Genomic DNA, 27,823 nt, shown 5'->3' on the forward strand with positions numbered 1-27,823 from the left:
TAATATAACGTGTATTGTCCATGGGGAAGGAAGGGAGGTGTCAGTGGGGGTCCCGGGCCTTGTTGATGAGGCTGGCGGCAGAAGGGAAGAAACTGTCTTTGTGACGGGAGGTTTTGGTCTTGACGGACCTCAAACTTTAGGGGAGCATTTCAAAAAGTTTGTGTCAGGGTTGGGAGGGGTCTGCTACGATCTCTCCTGCACGCTTGAGAGTCCTGGAGGCGTGCAGGTCCTGGAGGGACGGCAGGTTGCAGCCAATCACCTTCTCGGCACAGCGGATGATTCGCTGCAGTCTGCTCTTGTCCTTTGCAGTAGCAGCAGCGTACCAGATGGTGATGGAGGAGGTGAGGATGGACTTGATGGTGGCAGTGTAGAAGTTCTGCATCATGGTCTTCGGCAGGTTGAATTTCTTCAGCTGCCGCAGGAAGCACATCCTCTGCTGTGCCTTCTTGGTGAGAAGAAAGTTGGTAAAAATGGAAAGACACCTCTTTGTTGACATTTTTACGTGTGTGATGTATATTTACATTGAAATGTTTTTTTCTTCTTTTTACGTTAGAGGTAAAACTCAACAATCCACAAAATATTACAAAAAGAATTAGACTCTGAAAAACTAAACATCATGCGGTGTAGCACGAGATGGTAACTCATAGTCATTCCATCAGGACCCTTTCGGCCCAGGGATCGAAACATCAACCTTCTGGTTGGTGGACGACACGCTCTACCTCCTGAGCCACAACAACTGCTTGTACGTCTGTCCTTGGAGAAAGAATAGAATCGATTAGAATAGAAAAGAATCGAATAGAGCTGGACTTGATATTTCGCTTCACACATTCAATCCTCCCCATCCTTCCATTGACTTTAAATCTAACGCCATCATCAGGGCAAAAGATTAATTTGCTACATGAGATATTGTTTTCTGGGGATTTCTGCCTCCGCCCTCCGATTGAATGGAAGTGAATTGAATTTCATATGTTGGGGCTTCGAACAATGGAAAAACAATGAATACAGGAACTGTTTTTTCTAGAATGGCCTCGATGCTGCGGTGAATATAGTTTCCCAAGGAACTTAATGATGCAGTGACTGACACTGGTTACACTGGGAGAACTAAGGGCCCTCGGGAGGTCGTCTACGTTTCATGAGGTCGTCCTCAACTTCTTCTTCCAGCTCCACGAAGGAGGTTAAAGGTCACGGTGACAGTTTGACTCGGCAGCAGCAGCAGCAGCAGCAGCAGCAGCGAGGCCGAAACCGACGCCAAGACTCTTTATCACGACTCATCACAAATAAAATCACAGCGACGTTATCTCTCAGTGTAAATATCGTCAGCGTGGAAACACCCAGTGTCACGGATCCCACACAAAGGCCCCCCCCCATCCTCCCTCCCCGGGGGGGATCCAGGTAAACTGACACTGGTGCAGTTCATCAGGTGAGGGGGCGTGGTCGCCAGGCCGCAGGTATGAAGGTTGTCGCTTGACTTCGCCTGCGTCCGAACAGCGAGCGAGTCGTCGTGGATCGAGGTTGGTCGTTCATGCAGATGGAGCGTGTCCAGGTGTTTGGATTCTTCAGCCTCGTCGTCGTCCTCGTCGCCGCCCAGAGCGACTCACCCAGGTAACGACCACAGACACTCACGACTGACAGAACTCAATGTGAGAGGAAAAGGTTTGGGAATAACAACATTGTCTCATGTGAATTTTTATTTTTGATTATTGATCTTTGGTTATCTTTGATCTTTGATTATTTATTATTAATTTTTTTGATTATTAATCAGAGAATTAGTTATTAAACGTTAACTCTCTCGCAACAATCCAAATACTGTATATTTTTTTATTACAAAAAAGTGACATGAATCATCTGGAGATTCACAGAGATTTTGTCGCAGTTACTACTATTACTATGATCTATAAAAACTACTTCAATCAATCAATTATCAAAATAGTTGGCGATTCATTTAGTAGTCGATTACTAATCGATTAATCGATTAACTGTTGCATCTCTACTTTAATCTTTAATATTTAGAGGAAATTTCATGAAAAAAATAAAATTCTACTTTAACTATTAGGATATGGTTATTATCAGCATGTTCTTCATGAACAGAGCACAACGTGACTTTATGTGTCACAAAGTTGCTACATTTTAAATGTCTTTCTTTTTTCATTTTAGCTCTTGCTTCACACATCTGGATGCATTTTGAATTTTTGATAGAATCTCACAGGGTTTTAAAAAATAGTCTGTGACAAAAAAAAAAGTAATATCTGTTAGAAAACATCTTTGTTCCTGTTGAAGAGGTTAATGTTTCATCAACAGTTCAGTATGACTGTGTTCAGTCTTAAAGAACAGGCTCTTCCTACACCCGCTGTATTCTACTAAGTGGTCTCATGATTCCTAAGAGTTTGAGTTTAGTCTGTTTGCGTTGACTTTGAATCTGATTGACACAAACCGTTGGACCAACTCGTTGCTGTAGCTCGGCCCCTCAGCCGTCCTACCTGCTGCTGGCTCCCCAGTCCCTCCGGCCCGGAGTCCCTCCGTCCGTGTCGGTCACCGTCCTCGGCGGCTCGTCCGTCGACGTGTCGGCTCACATCGTTCATGGCAACGAGAGCGTGGCCTCGGCGTCGGCGACTGTCGAAGCAGGTTAGAGATTATCTGTCGTTGAAATTCAATTTCTGTTGAAGGTTTCTGGGAACTGTTTCTTTTAACTGTATATTGAACATGTATGAATTATTGTACGGTCTTGATCTCACGATGTTAGGATGTATGTTATTTTTTTTGCAATACAAATAAAATTTTAAGTTCTCAGTTTGAATCTGATTTCAATTTCTCTGTTTGAAGGTTCGACGGAGCTGCTGACTTTGCCTCCAGTGAGTAAAATATATAAAGTCACTTAACATTTCAATCTTTGTCGGGGAGGTTTCAAGAATCTATTTCTACAGTTTGGTCTTAATTCTCCACTATTTCTAGTATTTCTTTTCTGGAAAAAGTAAAAGAAATGTTTTTTACTCGGTGTTAACTCTCGATGGTCTGTGACGTAACTTCAGCCGTCAAAGTTTTTTGTTGTGTAGTTCTGAAAACTGCCGTATTTTATTTTTCAAAAAGGTTCTTTATCGTCAATAATTGAAGATTAATGTCAATGAAATGGTTTGAGACGCTGCCTCCCCCTTGCAGATCCACAAGAACGAGTCCAGCTACTGGCTCACCTACAGCCTGGAGGTCAGGGGTCACGTGGGCGGCGTACAGGTTTTCTCCAACTCGACGGATCTGCACTTTGACCCCAAAGGCGTCTCCGTCTTCATCCAGACGGACAAAGCGAACTATCGGCCCGGGCAGGAGGTGAAGATCCGGGTGGTGTTCGTCCGTCCTGACGGGAAACCGTTGGTCAGCCCGGTGGACGTCAGCGTCAGGGTGAGTCGGACCTCGGTCTGGACAGAAGAACGACTGAACCTTTTTATACATCACACCTCTTCAGAATCAGCCCGTTGAATCGATTTGTTCTCTCTGTCCCTGATCCAGGATCCGAGGGGAAACCTGCTCCGACAGTGGCTGTCTGTGGACGCCGACCTCGGGGTCGTGTCCAAACAGTTCCAGCTCTCTGAAAACCCTCCGCTGGGCGAGTGGACCATCGTCGCTACAGTCGATGTAAGTCTGACGTCTGTCGTCCAGTAGAGTCGGTGTTACATCGTAACGGCTCAGCACATACATGCTGTTCTTTTACATTTATAACAACCATTACAGATGTTTCTGTCATTTCAGCACAAACCCCAAATATCCATATTAAAGTGTCAACGTCATTTAGCTGCTTTTGTTATTTTTAACTTTTCCTTTGGGATCTAAAGAAACTCAAAGTCCAGACGCACCAAAAAAAACAACCAGTCAGACTTTAAAACGGCCTTTAAGTCAAGGTTGTGATGTAGGTGGCACCAGAGCGAACGTCGTGTTACCTAAAAGGTTTTATCTTCTGTTTGTTTTCCAGGACGTTTCAAGTGAGAAGCATTTCCACGTGGCTCATTATGGTTCGTACGTTTTCTCCAAGCGACTATTTGTTGTACAATAAAACCATCATCCATCCTCGTGCTTATCAGACTTATCTGCTTTGCCGAAAGTATATATTTTTAATCTTGCGTGTCGTGCTGCAGTGCTGCCAAAGTTCAAGGTCGTGATCGACGTTCCAGACTCCATGTATCACAAGGACACGCTGAGCGGCTCCGTCAAAGCAATGTGGGACTTTTTGGTTTCATTCAGTAAAAGTTCTGATTCCATCGTTCACCTGTTCGTACGCTAACAGGTGTTTTTCTTCCTCCTCCAGGTATTCCACCATGAAACCTGTTCAAGGACACATGTACATAACGTTCTTCCATCATTTCCATGGTATTTTTGATGCTTACGATGAAGATCGAGAGGTTTGTAGTTCTGTTTAAAGGATTATTATTATTGATTATTTTAAAAATGAACATCTTGAGTTTAAAACCCAACATGCACATGGTTTCCTTAACAACTGCATTTATATCATGTTTCTTGTTAATTTGATAAAATATCTAAATGATTCATGTGCTCACTGGATACTTTATCATTTAAGAACAAACATCTGCTGGTTATTGGATGATTTATTGTGTATAGATGAAACATTTTTAAAGTTTGATTGTTGTTCAAACAAAATAAGAATTCTGAAGTGGAAATTTGATTTTCTGTTTGATTTAGATCGATGGCACCGACGACTTCACATTCGATGTTCCCGATAACTTCGTAATGAGCGAAAGGGCTCAAGAAATGGATTTCTTTTTGGATGAAGGATACATGAATGAAGAGTTTCTAACGATTGTGGTGAATGTGACCGACTATATCACAGGTAATGAGTTTTTATCTCCTGGCTACATTTACTTATGACGTCCTGAAAACTGTTGCCTCTGGGGAATATAGTGGGTCTTTTGTTCTGTTATGTTTTGCATCATAATTTAAAGTAAATTAGTTTGAATTGTAATCATATTCCTGATGTCATGGTGTGTCATTGACCGTTGCCGATGCTTCTCGTCTTTCAGGTCTCACGTACAACAGTACAGCAATGGTGTCTTTGGTTAAACACAAATATAAATTTTCCTTTGAGGACTATCCCAAAGTATTGAAGCCCTTAAGCTTCTATGCCATGGTAAGGATTTATTTTTATTTTTTAAGATATACCCTATTGTAGCTCAGTTATATTGTTTGCCTACTTAAGATAATTGGAACGATGTATTTTCAAATGTCAATGGAGATCAATAAACATTCCGATACATAATTGATCGCAGCAACAATACAAAAGCTAATCCTGTTTCTGAGGTATCTGCTTCACCTTTCAGAATTACTTTACACAAAATATACCCCCTCCCCAGACTATACCCGGGGTTAAAGTGGCTAACTCTGGACATTAAAATACAGACTTATTCATGAAAAACACAAGGGGGTATATTCTGGCCAAGCTCAGAATATACAGAATATAATTTTTTTATCCAGGGTATAATTTGGCGGGGGCGTTAATGTGGGCTGCTACACGTGTACTGACTGAGCCTCTGGTAGCACAGTCTGTCTGAGTTTACAAACTGTTCTCTATTTCTAAATAACACGCCTCCTTTGGCATATTCCCAATATTTAACAGTTAACAATTTCTTATCTTTGTAGCTGAAAATATCAACGTACAACAATCAACCCCTGTCGGAGGAGGATCAGCGAAAGAGGGTTCAAGTGTCGGTGATGCAAGGAAAGGAAAGTCCGTGGAGTTGGAAAATGGAAGAAGTGGAAGAAATGTGGCCTCGTATGTCAAACCTGTCGGGTCCTTCGAACAGGCCTCCCCGTCCAGAGGAGACGGCGCCTAAAGAGATGGAGTTTCCTGTTCCGGCAGATGGATTCATACGCCTCCACATCGAGGTCATGAATGACACCGAAACACTCACTATTGATGTAAGTTAAAAAAAAAAGAAAAGAGGTTTCCCCAATAAAAAATGCAAATAAAGTAAACTGTAAAATGCCAGCAGGCAGGATAAAATGGTAAAGTATTGGTAACATCAAAACTTGGTAATTTTATACAATATTTAATGTGCAATATGAACAATATGTTAATTTTGACAGGATAAACTGAAATGCGAAGTTGTGTATCGTCTGCACAAAAGAGAAAAAAGCTAAAGATTTCCACGGCCAGTTTTAGGGCGGACATACTGGTTTTATTTATAAAGATAATCTTTATAAAATCCTGTCCACTTTCAAAACTTGTGTAGCATAACCAATTCTAACGTCTCCTTAATATTCAATATATGATACATCTTTGCACAATACGGACGTTTTATACGTTGGACAGCAATAAGCACTGGATCAGACTCGATAGCGGCAAATACCCTGAATAATATACTCTGCATTATTATACTTCAGGGATAACCCGATGGGTAACTCTTGGGATTTTCAGGTCAGCTGCCGAGGCCTAGAAAGATCTTTCTGATGTTCTTTGGTACCTGGACAAAAAGCTATTTAACATATTGGTCATCATTTTTCAGGCATCTTTTGAGGACAGCCAAAGCACCCTTCAGCTCTACAGGAGCTACACGTCACACAGTCACTCTTACCTGCAGATTCAGAATCCAAAAAGTCCTCCGCAGGTAAACGCATCAAAGTCCTTGAACATGATTTGTCTTTAGTGGAATGGAATTAAAACATGCCCATCTTCTCCTCCAGGTTGGTTCTTCTCTCCCGCTTCACATTGAGAAGAATTTTCCAGTAACTGAGATTCACTACATAGTAAGAAAATGTATTTATTTATTTAATGTATCGCATTTAATTGTTCACTACATTCATTTACATTCAATTATGGTTTAATCATGAATTTCCTCATTGACTAGATTTGTATATTTTTTTCAGAGTTATGAATCATTCACTATTGCATATATTCACTTCTTTTTTAGTTAACTTAAAGTCACAATATGGCTTCTTCAACTTCTTCAGGTGTTTGTTTGCATCCAAGTGGTCAAAAGATCTGGAAAACTGGAAGGGATCTGATCCTGTAGAGAAAAAAACATGAACTTCTTTGCGATGGACTATTTAAAACTCCAAATGTTCTAATACATCAAACATCATGCACTTTATATGAATTCCTTACACCTGTTTTGTGTGTGAAGGTGAAGTCCAGAGGTCAGGTGGTGTCTGCTGGGAAGAGCTCTGGTGATCCGACACTTTTCCCAGAAGTCTCCTGGGCGCCTCTGGCCTGCATCATCGTCTTCTGTGTGCATCCCGACGGAGAGATCATCAACGATGTGCTGCAGCTGCCAATCGGACAAACCTTACAAAACAAGGTGATTGACGGCTTTAAATTAAGTTTTTCTCTGAATTAATAGTAATGACTTAGTAAGCATGGCAGTGAGTCTGACAGTATAATGTTATCAAGGTGCAAAAAACTGTTTAATGTGCTAATGCTAACTTGCTGTACAGGAGCTACTGTGTTGTTTTGCTTCAGAAAGATTAATGTGTATTTATTAAGTAAACCACCATCTATGATATTTCGCAGCGACGGAGCTTCACTAATGAAGAGGAAACACATAAACATTGAATCTGTGCAATGGGAGATGAGTATATATTATGATGGTGTATGACAGACCAGACTGTGATTGGCAGGTATTGCTGACCTGGAGCAACGCTAAGAGGAAGCCGGGTGACGAGGTCACACTCGGGGTCACTGTGGCGGAGACCGACTCGCTGGTCGGTATCCTGGTGGTCGACAAGGCGACGCGGTGGACGGGCTCAAACAATGACATCACTAAGAAGAGGGTGAGAACAAGAATGACTCAGATATACCAAAACCATACGTAGTGAGTCAACTTATTCTGATTCAGCATCGACTACAAAGACATCGTCTTCGCGTTGACTTACATTGTTGTTCACAAAAGTGCATCATGTGATCTGTGAATACCTGAAGCTTCCATGACTCTCCAGGGTCTTCTCTCCCTCACGCCCCCAATTCTTTCCTGTATAACGTTTCCTGCAGGTTCACCTATGAAACCCAATCTGCCACTTTGAGTATCAACGTAGTGTCTCAAAGCGCCTGTCAGACTGGTCTCAAACAATACGAACCGTCTTTGTGTCCGGCTCAGTGTTGTTCGTCCTTCCCGACTCAATGGCGGCTCAGGGGATGTTGTTGTTGTTGCAGGTGACGGAGGAGTTGAAGGAGTACAGCCTTTCCAGGGCCGACGCCTACTCCGACATGGTGGCAATGGGAGATCCCTACTCCATCTTCACGGTCAGTTTCAGAACCTTAGTCAATTAATGGAAGAGTTCTGTATCTGCCACCATTTAAACCAGTCCACCGATAAAATAATGAAAAGGTGTGGCCACTAGCTATCCCATTATCTCCATGGCTGACTGGGATATTCCTTCTAATATTATAGAAAATAATAAATCTGTGTGATTTACTCCAAGATGTTTATCTGGGTCCTAAACTGGGATTTTATCAATATCACTACTGCTACTCAATATTGATTAATGTTGACATTTCTATCGTAGTGAGACAGAGTTCAAACGCTCTTAATCTATTTACGTTTTTGTGAAGTGTAATAACGGCATTCCTCAGATCGGCAGTGTTAAACGTGTCCTGCGGACTTGCAGGTTGTCGATGGTATTGAAGGTATCTGAATTCTCCTCCTCTCCCTCCCTGCACAGACTTGTGATCTCGTGGTGCTCACAGACGCCCGTTTACACAAGATGGAACATTCACTGAAGCCCGCATTTCGTAAGTGGACAAATAAATGTTGTTCAAAAGCTTTGCCATTTCACTCTCGCTGAAATATTACGTGGATTTCTGAAGCTAATATAACTGATGCTCGTCTTGTAAACAGCAGGGGAGGGAATACATCACCTCACCCACACAGATGATCCACCGTTGCAGGGACAGCGGGAGCTGCGGGAGCGCTGGCTCTTTCCAGAGACGTGGATATGGCTGGACACCAAGACGGGGTGAAGAACAATGTTCACCATGTTGCTCAATTTCAACTCGCCACTTTTGTTTGAAGTTGGTGCACTTTCTATTAGCCAGGATCTCTTTTCAAATCAGACAAGCATTTGGATTCAACCACGGAATATTGGAAGCTTACCGACATGTCTCATTGGCAGAATATATGAAAAAGCAAACTTAATGACGGCATGTGTTTGATGGTGCAGAAGAGGGTTAAGGGGTTGAGAGCAGACATTGGGGACGTCCATCTCGTTGTTGGGGAGGAATAATAATAATTGAACCCCTGTTTTTTGTGCAAAAGCCTGAAAATGTATCAGCAATGAAAAGGTCTTCAACCCTGTGAAGACATGAGTCATTAGTCTCCTTTTGAATGGTAACTCTTTAAACCAGCTTCCCAGCTCTGGATGAATGAAGTATCTATCTATCTATCTATCTATCTATCTATCTATCTATCTATCTATAGTCAGATCCTAAAATGTTTTGCACAGATGGAATGATGAGACTTTCAAACTATACTTCATGTCATGAAATACTGAAAAAAAACACCTAAAGTTGAGCTACCGAGGCCAAACTGTCCCTGGTGGGACTAGATCAACTACAAGATACACCTGTATGCAGATGATACACATGTATAGATATATACTAATTACAATAACAAGCAACCAATGAGGTTTTATTTAATTTGATCCACGTTGCATTAAGGATAAAATGAAAAACTAAAAAGTCAACAGTGACTAGAACATTACAGCACCTCTTCAGGGGGCTGCCATTGTGAGGATTTAAACATAACTAAATGTGCTTACATTTGAAACGCACTGTAGCCCTAAAAGACACTTCATAGAATTTATAATAAAATTAATTTTCTCATCTTTATCACAGTGATTCCAACCAAAAAGAGTTGACTCTAACTGTACCAGACAGCATCACAACCTGGGAGGCCACTGCCTTCGTCATGTCTGAGAACCTGGGACTGGGCATCGTCGAAGAGCCTGCGCAGGTATTTATATCACGTCAAAGACAATAACAATTTTTTTTTTATTTCTGAACTGTTGTATTGCACAACAGCAAATTTTAACTCGTATTGTATTGTATTGGTACGTTTTATGTATTGTCCGTTACCGTTTTCACCCATTGAGACGGTTTTCGTGTGACGTTCCTACAGCTCGTGGTGTTCCAGGATTTCTTCCTGTCCTTGAATCTGCCGGCCTACGTCACCCGAGGAGAGGAACTGCTGCTGGAGATCGTTCTGTTCAACTACCTCCTGCAGGACCTGGAGGTCGGTCTGCTCCTCTTTATATAATAATTAATTTAATACAATTCTTTATCTCTCGAGAATCAAATGGTCAAATACCAGATTCAAGTGAAACAGTAGACCTCAGAAAAATTTGTCATGTTTGGTTCATACACCATACTTCATATTTTAAAAAATATATATAGATTTTAAAGGTAGAAATCCAAAAATGTCCCTCAAAAGTAATTTATTCAAATTATTCTATAATTTAAGTCAAGTATCTCCTTGTTCAAAATAAGGCTGCTTATTTTCCCTGAGCTGGTTTGTTTCCGACTGTACTGCTGTAGTACAAGTGCAGATCCGTGGTCGCTGCCAAAGACGATATGTTGATCCAGGGTTTTCAAAAATGTAGGTCAGAGAACATCGATGCTGGATTTCTCAGACACACACGGGACCCATATACTTTTTAAATGAGCCCGTCTGGTTCCAACAGTGATGAATATCAGCGTGTACCAAACAGTAGAATACAGCAGGTGTCAGGTGACGAGTGGCTCTTGTGAAATAAATGTAGTTCATGGGGATTTGTGGGGTCGGTTCAGGCGTCAGGTTTCTTTAATCTCAACAAGGCATCAGTGGCTTTCTGCGGTTTTCAATGAGGATATGATACAAACAAAATCCCTCAGAAAAGATCACATCAGAGCCAGTTGTTTAATTTGATATTGGGTTTCAACAACATGCCTCCGTTTGTTCTCCTCCCACGCTCTTTGTGTTTGGCTCAACGTGATCTGGGCGGTTTCTCTTGCTGTCGTCTTTTGTTCATCAGGTCATGGTGACTGTGGCGGAGAGCGACACCTTTGAGTTCGTCTTCCCGGACAATGAGGAGCTCCCCATGCCCAGCGTCCGCCGGGTGTCCGTGGGGAGCCAGGGCGGGACGTCCGTCCTCGTTCCCATAAGGCCGCTGGTCCTCGGCGAGATCCCCGTCTCTGTGAAGGCCATGTCGAGCGCAGCGTCCGACCTCGTGCGCCGGACGGTGCTCGTCAAGGTGCGAGGGGGAAAAACCAACAACTGGGGAGGTTTGAGATAAAAGTGGTCAGTGGAGGAGGTTCCAAGACCAAAAAAAACATCCCAAAACATCGATGTATAGTCTAGTTAATGACACTATACTGTGGTTGTTGGAATAGTCCAATGACTTGGAACTTAGAGGAGACATATTCTGCTTTTTCAGTTTATCTCTTTCCTCTAGTGTGTTAAAGGTTTTTTGTGAAAGTTCTGAGGTAAAGAACACTGCTCCTGAAACGCCTCGTCAGTCGTCCAGACGATTCTTCCGTAACATCGTGACGTCACGATGGCACAGAAGTGAATAAGACACGCCCCCAAACAAAGCCGGGTGGGCCAGAGAACCTTCCTCGGTTGACCAATCACAACAGAGTGGAGCCAGCTGGCCAATCAGAGCAGACTGGGCTTGATCGGGAGGGGGAGGGGCCTTAAAGAGACAAGGGGCTGTGAAAGAGGAGCTGCAGGAAACGGATGTGTTCACTGAACATTAGAGCATGTGAACCTTGTCAAGTAATAACACAAATGAACATTATGAACCTGATTATGAGCAGAATGTGTCTCCTTTAAATGAGACGTGATTCGGTGTCGTCTGTCCAGTATTTCTCGCCCCAAAAAATGCAGAAATTTAAAAAAAATAAAAAGTTTGTTCTTTCTCCCAAACATGTTGAAGAGACTTGACCTCAGATATGTTTGTCGGGTGGTCCTGGTCCTCTTCTCTCGTGAGCAGTCAAGGTTCAGCGTCTTGCCTCATCGGCAGCGAGAGTTGATCCTGTCACCGTGTTTATCCGAGTGTCTGTCAAACAGCTGCAAAACAAAGGGAACTCATCTGCTGCCCCCCCCCCCCCCCCCCCCCCCCCCCCCCCCAAAAAAAAATGATGTTGTTTGCAGCTCTGCCTTTCCCAGAAATATTACTCACCACGAATGTTTGTGTGTCAACTCTTTCCCTCGGCTGTTGATCTCCGCAGGCCGAAGGAGTGGAGCGGGCGCACTCGGCCTCGCTGCTGTTTGAAGTTTCCCAAGCGCAGCCGAGTCTTTCCAGACACGTCGCGTTCACTCTCCCGGCAGATGCTGTGCGGGGCAGCGAGAGAGCGTCGGTGACGGCCATCGGTATGTAATCGTCTCTGAGTCACGACCTGCCGGGAAACCGGGTTCTGGCTCGGGTCACTGAACTGGCCCGCGTTTGATTATCACATATCAAATGGGTCACAAATGACAATTGTGTGTGAATATATGACTTGGATTGAGATTTTGGTCTGATAACAGTGACTAAATCTGTACAGTAAAACTTTTATACCGATGAATTATTGATTTGAAATACTCAAAATCTGAAATTAAGCAAGATAAGATGAGAGATGAGATCGTGGTTATAGCACCTTCAAGGTGTTCTCATCACAGTATTAGACTTAAATCTAATACTACACAGGATGCAATTGAATACAAGTATAAATTATACTGATAAAAACCTGTGAATTATTAGTTTTATATCACAATTTTAGCTCTTCCCACTTGTGTATAACGATTCTGAATCACAGTAATTAATCTTTAAACATGAGCTGAACCTGGATAAGCAGCAGGAAAAGAATGATGGATTAATGGATGGCCTATTAAAAACCTATTCAATTTAAGAGTCACAGTCTGAGGAATACATTTTTTACACATGGGAAACTGAAGTTAATACCTCAGGACCTGCGGAGTACAGCTGAGGCTGACAGGTGAACATGTAAAAAGTACAAGGCAGTCAATCCAATAATTATATTTCAGATGTGAACCACTAGTCACCAACATCTGTAAGATTCATCCTCTTGGGACCAAGAATGTTTTTAAAAAAAGTCCATCAAATCCAATCAGTATCCAATAAAAATGTTCAGATATTTCAGTCTGGACAAAAAGTGGTGAACTGACCAACACTTTATAATATCCAGATTATAAAAACATCAACAAAAACCAGATCCGGTGTTCTGAATCTTTATATATCGAAGGTGCTCAATTATTGTACGTCCATGAAATGAAAGGTCCGACTGTAAATACAAATAAAGTCAACATTTTAGTTTTTTAAAGGTATTTTCTGATTGGTCTCATTTTATTTTCTAGAAAGTCACAAAATACTGTTAAATGAATTAATTCTCCTTCTGTGTTAATACCTCTATTAGTTAATTTCATGGTACAATACTAGTCTGTCCCACGTATTGACTTCAGCATGTTGGAAACGTGTAGTAAAAAAGAAAAAACCATAAAGAAACTCCCTCTGGTTCTTATAATCCATGTTGTCAGGTGGTGAGAACATGAAACACATGTGTGGTACTTTTCCACGTAAGGGAGTGCAGACGTTTCTGAGGTCACACCTTCCTGTTCACGGGGAACACCGACGACATTTATAACCACGCGATTGCGATTCGGCGCTTTAGTGATGTCAAAGGTCGAGCGTGGCGTCGGTGTGAGCCGGAGACGGAGCGGCCGCCTCTTCAGTGGAAAGACGACTTCACGCTCTGCGGACCTCAGATGAAAGTCTGCAGTAAAATGAGCGTTAACACAAAGTTGGAGGAGAAACTCCAGTGTTTTTGCGTTGCCATGGTTATTGAGCACTGCAACTACAAATATGCCCAGACTGTGGTGCCACAGCCCTGGACGCGAGTCCATGCATCACTAGGTCACTGGGAGTGAAACCATGTGTCTGTGCTCTCAACTCAACTGAGCGTCGCTCTTCTCTCCCTCCGTCTTTCTCGTGTCCTGGTGGTGACGACGAAGGCGACATCCTCGGCCCGTCCATCAGCGGCCTGGACTCCCTGATCCAGATTCCGCGCGGCTGCGGCGAACAGAACATGATCAACTTTGCGCCGAACATCTACGTGCTGCAGTATCTGAGCGCCACGGGGCAGGCGGAGCACGACGTCACGCAGCGGGCCAGGGACTACATGACCAGAGGTGGAGCGAGGAACAGTTAACACTTGAGCTTCTCAGGGCTGGTTGTGACTTGACAAAATCGATGCAGTGTGTACGCAATATGAAATCGAACTGTAGTGTGAAGGCTGTATCATCTCTGCTGTGCCGTCCTCAGGCTATGAGCAGGAGCTGACCTATCGGAGGCAGGACGGCTCCTTCAGTGCGTTCGGAGACAGCGACTCCTCTGGAAGCACCTGGTGAGTTTTTGTAAAGAAGCTTTGAGCTCAAAACGCGGACGGAAAGCGTCAGGAACTGTGTTTTCTGCCTCTCGGTAACACCGACGGTGTCTTCTTCTCCGCAGGCTGACCGCCTTCGTGCTGCGGTGTTTCCTGCAGGCGCGGCCGTTCATCGCCATCGACGCCCACGTGCTGGACACGATGGCCGCCTGGTTGGCATGGCAGCAGGGCGCCGACGGCAGGTTCGAGGAGCCGGGCCGGGTCATTCACACCGAGCTCCAGGGAGGCGTGGACGGTCCCGTCACCCTCGCGGCCTACGTCCTCGTCGCCCTGCTGGAGGACGACGACGTCAGGGTGAGCGGCGAGTGCCTGTGCCGCGCGTTTTCACCAGACGATTGACAAGCTGATGAGACTGTAAAATTTGAGGTTAACGCACAAAAGAAACGGTGAAACCAAAGGCATTTCTCTTGATTTCCACTCGTCGGTGCATGTCTGTTTGTTTCCCCGTGGGATCAGTTAAGTTCGATTTTTCATGAGCAGTCTGTGAAAAGATGGGGGGTAACTCGCGCCCTGCTCTCTGTCTGTCAGGCTCAGTACGGCAGCCAGGTGTCGTCAGCGCTGGTGTACCTGGAGACCCGTCTGGCTCTGGGCGTCTCCAGTAACTACAGCCTCAGCCTCCTCATCTACGCCCTGGCGCTGTCCGGCAGCTCCAGCGCCGACATGGCGCTCAGCGAGCTGATTGGACGAGCCCAGATGGTCGGTGAGTGTGTGTGTTTGATGGAATAGTTCTATACTTACATTTTTGGAAAAAAACTGAGTCGTTCTCTTAAAACTGAATTTGTCTTTCCCCCGTCGGCTGTGTCTGCGGACTAGACGGCGTGCCGATGTGGTCGTCCCCAGACGCCGGCGTGTCGCGGTCGTGGCAGCCTCGCTCCGTCGACATCGAGATGGCGTCCTACGTGCTGCTGTCTCTGCACAGACTGGGTCGCGTGGCCGAAGGTCTCGCCCTCGTCAAGTGGCTCAGTCGGCAGCGCGGCGCCTCGGGAGGATTCGGAAGCACCCAGGTCCGATCTGTAAAAGTCAAAAAACCAGAGTACAACTACATTTTCTACGCCATCGTGTGACCACAGCATTTTATCGACATTGTGAAATGATTTGAGGCATCAGACAGCTGGATGTGTGACTCAGAAGGATTCCCGTCTGTAGTTTGTCACATCAGAGGGAGACTGTGGTCGTCTGGGCCCGGTGCTGACTAAAGGATAATTAAGTTCTCAGCACGAATGGACAAGTCACGCACGCAAAAGGAAACAAAGCACGTCCAAATATCGTGTCACTGGCCCCAAATACAGTACGAGCAATACGTGTGCTTCTCTCAGGCAGGTGAACCTCAAGGTGTGAAGTTCCTCCAGCGACCGAACAGTCACGGGGGCAACAGATGTGCGAGATAGGAAATGTGTATGAGCGTCTTCTTCTCCTCTCCCGTCTCTCAGGACACGATCTTGGGCCTGTTCACCTTGTCCACCTTCACCGCCGGCGGCTCGCACGACGTCGACCTCAGCGTCCAAGTGACCGCGGACGATTCCGACCCCGTCGCCTTCTTCCACATCGACCAGAGCAACTCCCTGCTCCTGCAGAGCCAGCAGGTACCACCGGGACAGAGCCCAGAGATCACCACCTCATTCACGTCAGGGGACGTTCAGTCACCGTATGAAACTTAGAATGTCACTCGGTGGAGCCAAGACGAAGACCAAACCAAGTCGTAAAACTCACAAGCTGCTTTCAGACTGAATCTAAAGTCTTCTGAACTGTTCTTAGAAAAGGGAACGTAAAAGGCCTGAATGTTGTTGTGTCTTCAGATGGAGCCAGAGGGGGAGCTGCGCCTCCTCGTGACCGCGGAGGGTCGTGGACTCGCTCTCGTTCAGGTACAGTTGTTTCCTCCGACTGTGACTCATGTGACGTGGGTCCCAACCTCCGAAATCTTCCGCTCATCTTAGATTTCAATTCAAAACTTCTTCCATGCCGACGGATGATCTGATTTAGATTTCTCTTCATATTCCAGCGGTTTTTTTCAAAGATCTGTGTCTGGGGCCATATTGAAGAAAATGATCATATTACCACTTTAATCTTGAAGAAGAGAAAAGAGAATAAAGTTGTCGTAGTCCAGAAAACTCTTCTCAAGAAATGAAAACTTTAATAGTCCTTCTACTAAGATGGTGCCTGTACTCTAGTCATCTGTTTCTTCCTGTCAAGTGTCGTTAATACTCCACATCCCTCTTGCTGTGTGAGTACGACTGTAACCAAACAGTCTTCGCAAACGTCGTCATGAAGTCGTAGAAACGTTTCAACCTGCAAAGGTCTGAACTCCGCGGCAACGGCGCCTCCTGTTGGTCACATGAAGGCACAAGCGCCTTTAAAGCTGAAGGAGAAACTGTGCAGAATGACGGATGAGCTGCTTGTTGAACCGTCCAACCCGTGTTCTTCTCGTCCGTCAGCTGAACGTGTTCTACAACGTCAGGGAAGAGGAAGCGCGGCGGCGGCGGCGGCGCGACGCCGACGAGCACGAGGCGTTTCATCTGTACGCCGAGCTGGTTGAGGCGGAGATGAACTGGGAGCATCTGTACGTCTGCTTCAGGTGAGCAGCTCGACTCCGACGGACGTTTCCTGGAAACGGTTATTTTCTCTTGAAATAAATAAAACCTGAGGCAACTTGGAAAAAGGATCAAATGTGGATTTGAGATCAAAAAAATTAAAGTAAATTGTTACATTTAGTTGCTGTGTGAAAAAAATAATATGCTGTATTTGTTTATTTCTTTTATTCAATTTTAACTTATAGTACTAATAATATACTAATAAATAATATAATTTTCAGTTGATGTTAAAGTAGTTTGATACATTTTGTAATTCTTTCATGATCGCTATTGTCATCTATATGTTGAAAAATGAGATGATTGGGGAAAAAAGTTGTGTATGAATAAAGTATTTATGTAAAGTTTTTGCTCGTATATAAATAATATGCAACATGTTACATCGTTTTTTCTAAATTTCAATCATTGGAATAACATTTTCTTGTTCCTGCTCCGAGTCTTGTTATTTCATCGTACCAGACAAATGAAATGTTTGGGTGATGCAGTTTTCTAACGGCTTCGCCCCCGCAGCCTGTCGGAGCGTCTGGGTCTGGACGCCACGGGCATGGCCGTCCTGGAGGTCGGCCTGCTGAGCGGCTTCAGTCTGGCGCCGGACGGCATCCAGACCAACGACATGGTGAAGAAAGTGGAGACGCACCCGGGGAAGGTGGTCCTGTACCTGGACTCAGTAGGTGGAAACACATGGACCATGTGGAGCTGCTCTGATTCTGTCTGACGTTAACGACGAGGACTCAAATGTCAATGTGTCTCCAGGTGACGACCCAAGAGTTCTGTGTTCACGTTCCTCTGGTGATGGAGTACAAAGTCGCCAAACTGCTGGAGGGAACTCTTCTCCTCTACGACTATTATGAACCTCGTAAGACCACAGTCCAGAAATCACTCGGAATACAGCTTTGTATTAACTTAGGACCCCTGAGGTCGTGTTCACAGGACACTGCGCTACTTTGTCCACAGGATCGCTTTTGCTTCTTCGCACAGATGAACACAACTCAGGAATATTCGCCCGTTCTTCCTTCGACAAACCACTGAACACACACGTCACCTGTCGAATGTACAGTAGATCTAGAACAGTTGTACGTGCTGCCCTGGATGTTCATCTATGGGTTTTCTGCTAAAACGATGATTCAGGTGACCTTCGTAACGTTTCCACCAGGTGGAGGTTTGACCTCTTTCCCCTCTTTCTGGCAGGACGGAGGACGGAGAGGTCGTACAGATCCGAGCGGCGGCGCGACATGTCCCCCTGCTTCTTCTGCGGTGAGGACTGCAGCGACTGCATGATGGACGAGTACGAGCACAGCGCGGCGCCACGCCGCCGCCACAACGTCCTGCTGACCGGTTTGCCCGCTGCTCTGCTCGTGATCTGCACCGTCGTCCTCGGCATGTAGAGAAAAGAAAATCTAACAAGGCCTAGTTCGGCCGTAGATGTGTGGATATGTTTTCACGTTCTCCTGAATGAGTTTGTGCACCGGAGGCTTCAGAGTTTTCCACATCACACGTGTTCATGCTGTCTATTGGCTCGATTCACTCTAAGTGGACTTTTCAACTCAAATGTGCGACAGTTAAAGTTGGATATTCATCAGTGAGGGAAGAGAAAAGTAGAAGAAGACGTTTCTGTGTTGACACAGGGACACAGAATCCATGTAGCCTCTTATTATAAAACCTATTTCTTATCATTTTTTTAGATAGCGTTCCCTCTTCTGTCGTCCAATCAGAAAGCTTTCTGGAGTATTTAAACTCCTCCCCCCTGTGACTATAAATTCTTCCAGGTAGCGAGCGGAGCACAGGGACCTCCCTTGATCATTTCGTGTTTGTACTAGAAACCCTGTAAATATGTGGAATCGAACAATGTTTCATCTCCTTAAAGCTGCAGTGTGTAATATTTAGAAGAACTTATTCACATAAATTGAATATATTGTCCATAACTATGTTCATGTAAGAGTTAAATATAGTTCCATGAGGTGGACCGACCTCCGTGTGAGTCTCCATGTCTCTACGTCGTGTTGAATACGTTGTTGAACTAAACTTTTTCAGACGCCACCATAAAGTGTCCCCTGTCGGTCGCTCAGTCGGTCGCGGATTTCAACTTTACCACCAGATGGCACCAAAAAAATTACAAAGATGGGGCTTTAAAATTGCTCATAAACCAGCATCAAACAGCACAAAGAAGACGTGAGGAGACTCAAACGGAGCTAAAAGAGCGAACGAAAACTTTAGTCAGAATTAATGAGTGAAACTACACAACTGTTAGCTAACCTGTTAGCTGCTGGTGGAACTGCTTCCTGTTTCTACAGGAACTAAAGCCGTTTCCACCACTGTTACATTATTCGTGTCTATTTTTGAAATAAAAATATATATTACCTGTGTAAAAATTCGTAACCATGGAAACATTCTTTGCAGCTTGATATTTTTGACTTGATTGTCCGACGTCTGAACTTCTTCATCCGCTGTGGCTGCTGCCGCCTCGGCTCCACTGGGCTCAAATCTGTTTCTGAGACATCCCCCCCAAATAAAACTTTCAGCTGTACAGTAACCCAGTTGAATTCCTCCTGTGACCGTTTTAAGTTCTGCTTCCCCCAGAGGGGTCATGACCCCCAGGCCGAGGACCAGCTGGGACAGAAGCCTTCTCCCTGCCCCTCGTCTGATTGATGGCAGAAGGTAAAAACGGCACCGAACAATCATCATTTGACACATTTACTCTGTGGACGTTGACCTCAGTCGGCGGCGGCGCTTTAATCAGGCTGCGACCGTGACCAGGAATAAAAGCGTCCAAACACGAGCAGGAACACGAAGGCCTCCCATAAATCTGCAAACGAAAAGCGCGTACGCCGCCTGATGGTGCAGCAGCGCAATAAATCCCCGCGACACTCAAAGTGATTGAAGCATAAAAACGTTGGACACTTGGACGGGACTTCAAAGGTCCCGCAGCGATGGACGCCGTGATCGAGCGCAGCCGACGGCATCTGACCCACATGTGCAGGTGAGACGCAGGTGCGTCTGATGCACGTTGCAGGACGCCTCTCCTCGGAGGAAGCGTCCGCACATGTATGAGCGTCTGATACCGGTCTGGTTTCTGTCAACTGCACACTGGACCAGACCTCCCGAGCTTTTGATCTCATGTGGTACGTGGTTGCTGTGGAATCGTCAAATTTTCTCAGGACGTTTCCTAAATCACAGAAGTGACACGGAAGTATTTGATGAGCACCATGATAAGATCTGTTCAGATTCTCTAAATGCATAAGAAAGGAGCTTCAATGCTTCTGTTCCTATTTCCTTTAACATAGGAAACACTGGAGCTTCCTATGTGAGAGGAAAAGAGAAAGAGACGACCCACAATTCATTGCGGCGGCGATATTTAATGCACAGACGTAAACGATTGAATCCGAAGTAGAAGAAGAAGAAGAAGAGTATGAATATGATTCAGATGTCAGTTACTGTTACATATGAATCATAAAACACTGAAACATGCCCATGGAGCCGCTGAGGTTTTTGTAGTTCATCTTCAGTAAATGTGTGGTTTCACCAGGACGTCACACGACGACGTGGTTCAGTGTCAGAGGAGTCGGATCCTCTTCTCCTAAGTCCTCTGAATCCTCCTCGACGCCTTCTCTTGACCTCAGGACGTTTTCCACTGAGGTCAAGGACGAGCAGAGAGGAAGGACGACCCGAATCCTCCCCATGTCCCATCTGATAACATGAAGGGGGCGGGGCTTGTGACCGATACTGCAGCCAGCCACCAGGGGGCGATCCAGAAGATGTGGCTTCACTTTGGAGCAGCTGTCACGTCGTCCGTCTTTATTTACGCTCCCTGAACGTCAGTCCGAGATAGAAAAGTGTGAACTCACACTTTCACAGAAAGAAGGGAGCGAGAGAACTTTGGCTCGGAATATTTTGGCCGGAGCAGATTCCACAGCCAGCAGCGATGGCGTCGTCATCACTCAGCCCCGAGTGTGTATCAGATCCTGTCAGAGTATAAACACGGCCGCAGAGCCAAACATGTTTTCATGCCACAGATCTCCTCTGCTCGTCCGTCAGCGAGCGGATCTGCGCCACATGTTTCGGTCCAGTCGGTCAACACGTGCGCCGCAGACCCCTCGGCCCGTTCTCATGGACAACATCAAACAAGGATGCCAGAAAGTCACAGTTGCAGTTGCAGTGCCGGCGCTACCATATTTCAAGAGAGCGCCTTTGAGTCATCGGGACGAGCATCTGGCCTCAATCTGCCGCCCGGGCCGGAGCAGAGCCGCCGCTCTCTGGAGCCGGGAGAGAGACGTTCTGTCCCGAGCAGAGGACCAGCGCTGAAAGAGAGGTGAAGAAATGTGATGACCCCCGACCCCCTCGGCCTCCTCAACTCACTCACCCCCTCAGAGTTACTGAGGGAACTCGATTGATGCTCATTATTACTCGTCAACTCTGTTACATTGTACGAAGCGTAGACGAACCAGGACCTTCTCACGAGAGGTTCATTGAAGAACCTGAGTGATTGACGCGCTCCTGCTACTCGTCACGCTGCGTTCGAATGCGGCTCAGAACCAGAGAGTATCCTCCTCTTCTCTGTCGCACCAGTGAAGCTCATCGGCGTCCGCGACATAGCGTCAGGCGAATGTTTCAACTTGAGCGACTGTCTTTCGTCGCGGCTCGACGACGGGACCAGACAGTGTGAGAACACAAGTCTTGAGCTTTGGTCTTTTCCATCATGGGACGATTTACTCGCACAGCGTGAGTTGGAGCTCGGACAACATTTCTCAAACACTAACTGAAAACACCTGACGGGCTCCGACGGCCTCCGCCTCCGCGCTTCATCGCGCTGATTCAACAACTTCCCTTTGAGGAGATTCGGCTCCACGTTGACGCAACTGTCCGCCGCGGATCCAACACATTTCCATTGGACGGAGAAACCGGGTTCCAGTTTGAAACGGTTCACACTTGCAGCAGAGAGTTGATCACGGGGGGAAAGGATCCAGATCCAGATCCAGATCCAGATCCAGATCCAGATCCAGATGCAGGACGTCCTGACACACGTGCCCCACTGGGCCCGGACGAGCCTCCGGAGAGGGAACGTCCACCAGAAGTGACGCCGCTCTGTAGCAACGGTCTAAACACTCAGCATCTCACATGCTTCGGCCATTTTGGCAGTTTTTCAGATAATAAAGTGTAGAAACTTTACTCTTAGTCATAATAGAATAAAATGTAAGAAAGTAGATTTTCGAGCACTAAGCATGAGAGCGATGATTTTAACTTCTAACCTCTCGCGTTTATTTTCTTCAGAAATACGTTTCTGTTCTTTAAAATATATTAAATACATTAAATATTAAAGGTCATTTCTCTACACTTTTTGGGTGAATATTTCAACTCATTCGCCTTTTTGGAGAAGTGTTTCATTGGAATGACATCTTCCCTGCTCCGCCACTAGATGGCAGGTTTGGTTCAGAGAAAACAGAGAAACTGGCACGTTGTTCTCCAAACGACAACTTTCCATGACACAAAGGTAACGACGGGAAACTTTTTATAGCGTCTTCAGCTGCGGCTGCGTAAGCGGCGTGCTGTGTGAGCGTCGAGCCTCTGGCAGCCGTCGTTAATGGGAGGCAGATGGACCTGGGCCGCTCGCCGCTCACTAATGAGGGAAATATGGAATCAGCCGAGGCTTCACACTGGCAGCCAGCGACTGGATGCTGATTGTATATTTTGCTCTGTCGCTGTCAAACAGAGAGCAGAGGGGCCCGATCCAGTTATTGTGCTCGGACATAATGCAGCTTGAAAGAAGAAACATCTAGGATTCGTTAAAGAGTCAAACTTTCAAGTTTCACTGAAACGCCAGGGGTCAAAAGGTCAATAACCTGCTTTTGAACATTACAACATTACACGAGTGCCTTCCCTTTTGTCCACAATGGAAACCGAGCTGCTCTTTCACAGCCGTTCTCTGCAGTTGGAATGTGGATTTGAACGAAGCCACATTCAAAAGGCAGCGCCTCCTATAAAAGTGGCTCCTGGAGACGACGAGGTCAAAGTTCAGGGAGCTCGTCACACGAGGCCCGAAAGGTTCGCTGAGGCGACGCACCTGTGAGTGTGTGTGTGTGTGTGTGTGTGTGTGTGTGTGAGTGAGTGTGAGTGTGAGTGTGTGTGTGTGTGTGTGAGTGTGTGAGTGTGTGAATGTGTGTGAGTGTGTGTGAGTGTGTGAGTGTGTGTGAGTGTGTGTGAGTGAGTGTGTGAGTGTGTGAGTGTGTGTGTGTGTGTGTGTGTGTGTGTGTGTGTGTGTGAGTGTGTGAGTGTGTGAATGTGTGTGAGTGTGTGTGAGTGTGTGAGTGTGTGTGAGTGTGTGTGAGTGAGTGTGTGAGTGTGTGAGTGTGTGTGAGTGTGTGTGAGTGAGTGTGTGAGTGTGTGAGTGTGTGTGAGTGAGTGTGTGAGTGTGTGAGTGTGTGTGAGTGAGTGTGTGAGTGTGTGAGTGTGTGAATGTGTGTGAGTGTGTGTGAGTGTGTGAGTGTGTGTGAGTGTGAGTGAGTGAGTGTGTGAGTGTGTGAGTGTGTGTGTGTGTGTGTGTGTGTGTGTGTGTGCGTGTGTGCGTGAGTGTGTGTGTGTGTGTGTGTGTGTGTGTGTGTGTGCGTGTGTGCGTGAGTGTGTGTGTGTGCGTGAGTGTGTGTGTGTGTGTGTGTGTGTGTGTGTGTGTGTGTATCTCTAAAGAAATGCTGCAGTCACGACAAGTGGACGTTCCACTGCAAGATCAGATATTTCAGTATTTAAAAGAAAAAAACATTGCACATCTTCTCCTGATATGTTCAGTGTTTGATTGTCCATGTAGTTGCTCCTTGCTCATGTAGGATGAACACGGCCCACGCTCCGTCACGCTCCGCCACGCTCCGTCACACTCCATCACGCTCCGTCACGCTCCGTCACCTCCAGATACAACAGACACGACGAGGCAGTGACCTCAGACTTTGTTTTAAACAACATGGTTTTCCACATATAAAGTTAAAGTAAAATCCATAATGTTTCTGATTCAGATGAATACTGATTTAATTTGACTGAACGTGAGCGACGTCGACTCAGTCCTCATCTCTCACTGCGTCTGATGGCGGATGCGACTTCCTGTCGAGCAGAACACGACGTGATAAGAGTGAGATGAATGTTCAATATATCTAATGACAGACACAAGAAACAATTAAAAAAGGATTTCTACATCACTGCCTATAGTTCAGTAGCTGTTATCCTTGATAATCATGTTGGCGACTTGGTGCCATAACGTGGTTGAAGAGTTCATATTGTTGTGTCAACTTTTTACACTTTATTCAAGTGTCTTCAGTTAAAAGTGGTTTATTTGACGTCTCCGATGAGTCAGCAGCACCGTGCTGCTGATCCCTCTGTGGCGTCCGTCTGTTGATCGGGCCTGACAGGACCAAGTCATGCTCCTCCAGCGGACGGTTACGTGTCTGTTAGTGTTGGCGTCGCGTTCGCGAGTCAATCGTTCTGACCTCAGAAACCCCGGTGGCTCTTTCACTCTCCGCCTCGTGTTCCGGTGTTGAGCTCCGGCAGCTGGGATCGGCCGACGGGATCAGACGCCGGCGGTTGGATCCCGGATCTGACCGAGCGCCGTGACTCAGGGTGCGATCACGCCGCTCCGTCGTCTTCGGCCTGGATCAGAATGGAAAAGTGTTTTCCAGCTCCACACCGACCGAACACACAGAGGCTCGTAAATCAATGTCCCATTTCATTTATTGGACAGAGGTTTGGTGACATCATCCTTTGTCATCATCCAGCCGCTTTGACGGGAGACGGAAACCGTCCGAGTCCTGTCGGTTATCTGCTCCGCTGGAACACATGGACAGATGGCTGAGTGCTTTTGCTCTACTTGGCTTCAGTGCGCGTGATGAGTCGCCCCGGTGAAAGACCATTACTTTGTAGAAGGTGGAGGAGCACACGCAGCCGGTCGGTGTCTGAAGAGAAACCTGCAGACAAGACGCAGGGTTTCCTCAGGGACGGTGTCATAGAGGCCCTGATGGAGGTTAAATACTTCAACCTGAGCTTCAAGCCTTTTATTTGAACTTGATCATTTGCCTTCAGTTCGTGAGTTTGTCACTAGAGAACCAAACCTACGACTTTCCGTTTCACTTGGTCAAAGATGTGACTGAGCCTCTTGAGACGTGAAACCAGTAGCTGGACTTGTGTCACGTGACGCGTCTCTTGGTTCTGGACCCGTCACGACTCCAACTCCTCCTCCGCGCTCGTCCCCCAGAGACGCACGGCGACGGCGAGCTCCACCAGCGGAGTCAGCAGAGTCTCTCACACGTGGAGTCAACATCGCCGCCTGCTCCTCATTACTCTAATTGGTCGTCTGGTTCGTCGCTGGCGGTCGACTTCACTCGACCCCACGCTGAGCGCGGAGCGCGGAGCTCGGAGCTCGTCCGTCAATAGGAACTTGGCCTCGGCTGAAGCTCCGCCGCAGTTTTCCGTTGTCTGGCAGCGAGCGAGCGTTTGACAAACGGGAGAGATGATGTCTCCCGACGCAACGTCGTAAACACACTTCGCACTTTTCCTGATGCAACTGTTCGTTTGTTTTCTTTCAAAGGGACGAACGGAGGTTTGGTGGAAATGGTGCAGTAATAATGTTTTACTGTTCAACCTGGAGGTCAACGGAGTTCAGGCCACAATTATTCATTCACTCTCATCCTGTCACTTCCTGTATTCTACCAGGTAGAAGTCTCGTTCAGGTTAAATTATCATCGGAGGCCACATTGGCGTCACGACGTCTGACCCAGTACAACGCCTCCTTCGAACACGTCCTTCCATTCCCAGGCAACGGAGGATCCAACGGAGGATCCAACGGAGGATCCAACGGGTCGCCGGCGACGACCATTCGAGCCGTGGGCGACAACTGCATCTTCGTTGCTTGGCGACAGCGGTAAGGGCGGAACACACTGGAGACGGCAAATGAGATGGTCCTTAGAACAGACCACGCCCTCTCTGAACTGGGACACTGCTCTAGATTGTGAATTAAGTCTCCACTGTACTACTGTAGAAAAATTAAGCTAAGACTTCTCGGCCTCCAGGCGGTGACGTGACGTGACGGTCGGCACAGAGCCGAGACATGTCGTGAAGAATCACATCTGTTTAGTGCGACTTGTGGCGTCTCTCCGTCCTGGTGAGTTTCCTCCTGACGTATCAACTCATCACAAAATAACTCCAATCAGTTCTTTTATGGTAACGCTTCCACAAACATCACGTTAAGTCACGTGTTGCGTCAGTTTGCACTTTAATTCTTCCTTGTAACTTTGTGACCTCGGGACCTTCGGCTGCCGCAGGAAACAGAAATCTACTCTGAAGAGTTTCCACTTTCCCAGGATCAGTTTGTGAGCGATGAAGCTCGGGCACTGACTGTAAAAACAAATGAGCTCCTCGTTTGGAACAAACAAGCTGTAAATCCAATCGGCCCTCGTCGGGTAAACGTGACTTATTAAAGCAGCGTCTTCGGCAAATGGAATCAATAAGCAGGCACGTGTCTTTGAAGGGATTGACACGATGCACGGAAAACAACGAGTCGGGGGTGTGGTGCGAATATTTGTCAGTCGGCCTTCGGGGGGGAGTGATGACGAGCGACGGGTTCATTAGAAACAAGTTCAAGATCAGTTTATGTCATTAACAGAAGACAAATATCTGGTTATTGGACAATAAGTGCGGTTAGAAAAGCTTCTGCAGAAACACGAGTGACTGATCGTCTGCAGCGACTCCTCTGATTAATAATCCTGAACATTTCTCCATGTGATAAACACGAGCTCGCTCCTCGGGAACACACAGGAAGAGGCGCAGCCGCGCGGTGGACGGGCGCTGCAGGATGATTTGTGGCGTCTGGATTCCTGCGAGACGATCGAGCGTCAGCAAATCTTCCTCCGAGTCGGAAAGAAAAAAAACTGGACCCACTCATTTTCCAGAGAGGTTTTTTTTTGTTGTTGTTGCGTGGTTACGTGAGGAGGTGTCACGGTCCCGACAGAGTTATGTTCTCTGAGGAATTTTCATGTGAGAGCTCGCAAACATCTGAGCTGCGCTGTCGGCAGAAACACGACCCGGGGAAAGAATCCACAGGGAACATGAACGGACGGCCCCTGTGAAACCCGACGGGTCGGAGGAAACCCCAGACGACCGGCCCACTCACCCGGGACGACTCGGTCACTTCTACTCAATTGAAGAGATTTTTAACAATTCAATTTAAATATTCTGAGCAGGAATCTTTTTGGAAAAGTCAAAGAAAAGATTTCTCATTTCAAAATGTAAAACTTTTCTTCGTTTGATCATCACCAATAAGTGAAATCTGCTTTTTCAGTCGGAGGTTTTTACACTTGTCGACTTGAATCGAGCATTTTTCCTGAAGTGCGTCGCAGCAGAATCTGACTCTGTGAGTTTACAGGATTAAATACACTCACCTTTTATCCACTGCAGAGCTCCCACATGTATTTTAAAGATTCATAAAGTCATATGAGATAACCTCCCTTTTCCAAACCGTGCATCGCCGGTGAGCTCATGGATCCGCCTGCAAGAAGGATTAGATGTGGTCATGATTTACCTGCTGCACATGTGAAACCCATCACGGTTCTTTTACGTGTCACACTTGTACGTCTAGATGAAAAGTTACTGGAGAGCTACCAGACGGGCCCGTGCACGAAGCCGACGGGAGGTCGTTCGTTTCATAAACCCACGTGAGCGCCGTGGTCATTTTTTCTTCTTCTCCGGGAGTTCTCCACGTGAAGTCGTCGAAACTTCATGAAGAGTCAATGTGAAAATGTGTCTGAGAGCAGAAGGAGAAGAAGAAGAAGAAGAAGAAGAAGAAGAAGAAGAAGAACAGCGT

The 27,823-nt window shown here is 46.1% G+C and overlaps 1 protein-coding gene and 1 long non-coding RNA gene across 3 annotated transcripts; one reads left to right on the top strand and one right to left on the bottom strand.

Moving 5' to 3' along the window:
• Window positions 1–1,493: 1,493 nt before the first annotated feature.
• cd109 (CD109 molecule) lies at window positions 1,494–18,971 on the top strand. 2 transcript variants are annotated; one of them, XM_035618446.2, is made up of 33 exons: window positions 1,494–1,602; window positions 2,456–2,622; window positions 2,821–2,849; window positions 3,154–3,390; window positions 3,499–3,624; window positions 3,959–3,998; window positions 4,122–4,203; window positions 4,292–4,385; window positions 4,684–4,831; window positions 5,022–5,128; window positions 5,638–5,916; window positions 6,504–6,605; window positions 6,682–6,744; window positions 7,122–7,295; window positions 7,615–7,767; window positions 8,147–8,236; window positions 8,656–8,725; window positions 8,832–8,949; window positions 9,827–9,944; window positions 10,110–10,223; window positions 11,002–11,220; window positions 12,200–12,341; window positions 13,980–14,156; window positions 14,290–14,371; window positions 14,476–14,704; window positions 14,939–15,110; window positions 15,224–15,414; window positions 15,841–15,993; window positions 16,207–16,272; window positions 16,843–16,982; window positions 17,506–17,662; window positions 17,749–17,851; window positions 18,184–18,971. In XM_035618446.2, the coding sequence occupies exons 1-33, from the start codon at window positions 1,523–1,525 to the stop codon at window positions 18,378–18,380; spliced, it is 4,419 nt and encodes a 1,472-aa protein (XP_035474339.2). In that variant the 5' UTR covers window positions 1,494–1,522; the 3' UTR covers window positions 18,381–18,971. The 2 variants fall into 2 exon arrangements, with proteins under 2 accessions (XP_035474339.2, XP_035474341.2); XM_035618448.2 differs by having other exon boundaries at window positions 8,835–8,949.
• On the bottom strand, window positions 6,786–8,278 carry LOC118290659. The gene is made up of 3 exons (XR_004786470.2): window positions 7,626–8,278; window positions 7,103–7,282; window positions 6,786–7,004 (listed from the first exon to the last, which is right to left on the bottom strand). It is a non-coding gene; the product is annotated as an uncharacterized LOC118290659 (long non-coding RNA).
• Window positions 18,972–27,823: the final 8,852 nt, after the last annotated feature.

This window comes from Scophthalmus maximus, chromosome 18 (assembly GCF_022379125.1).
Source record: "Scophthalmus maximus strain ysfricsl-2021 chromosome 18, ASM2237912v1, whole genome shotgun sequence".
Lineage (NCBI taxonomy): Eukaryota > Metazoa > Chordata > Actinopteri > Pleuronectiformes > Scophthalmidae > Scophthalmus > Scophthalmus maximus.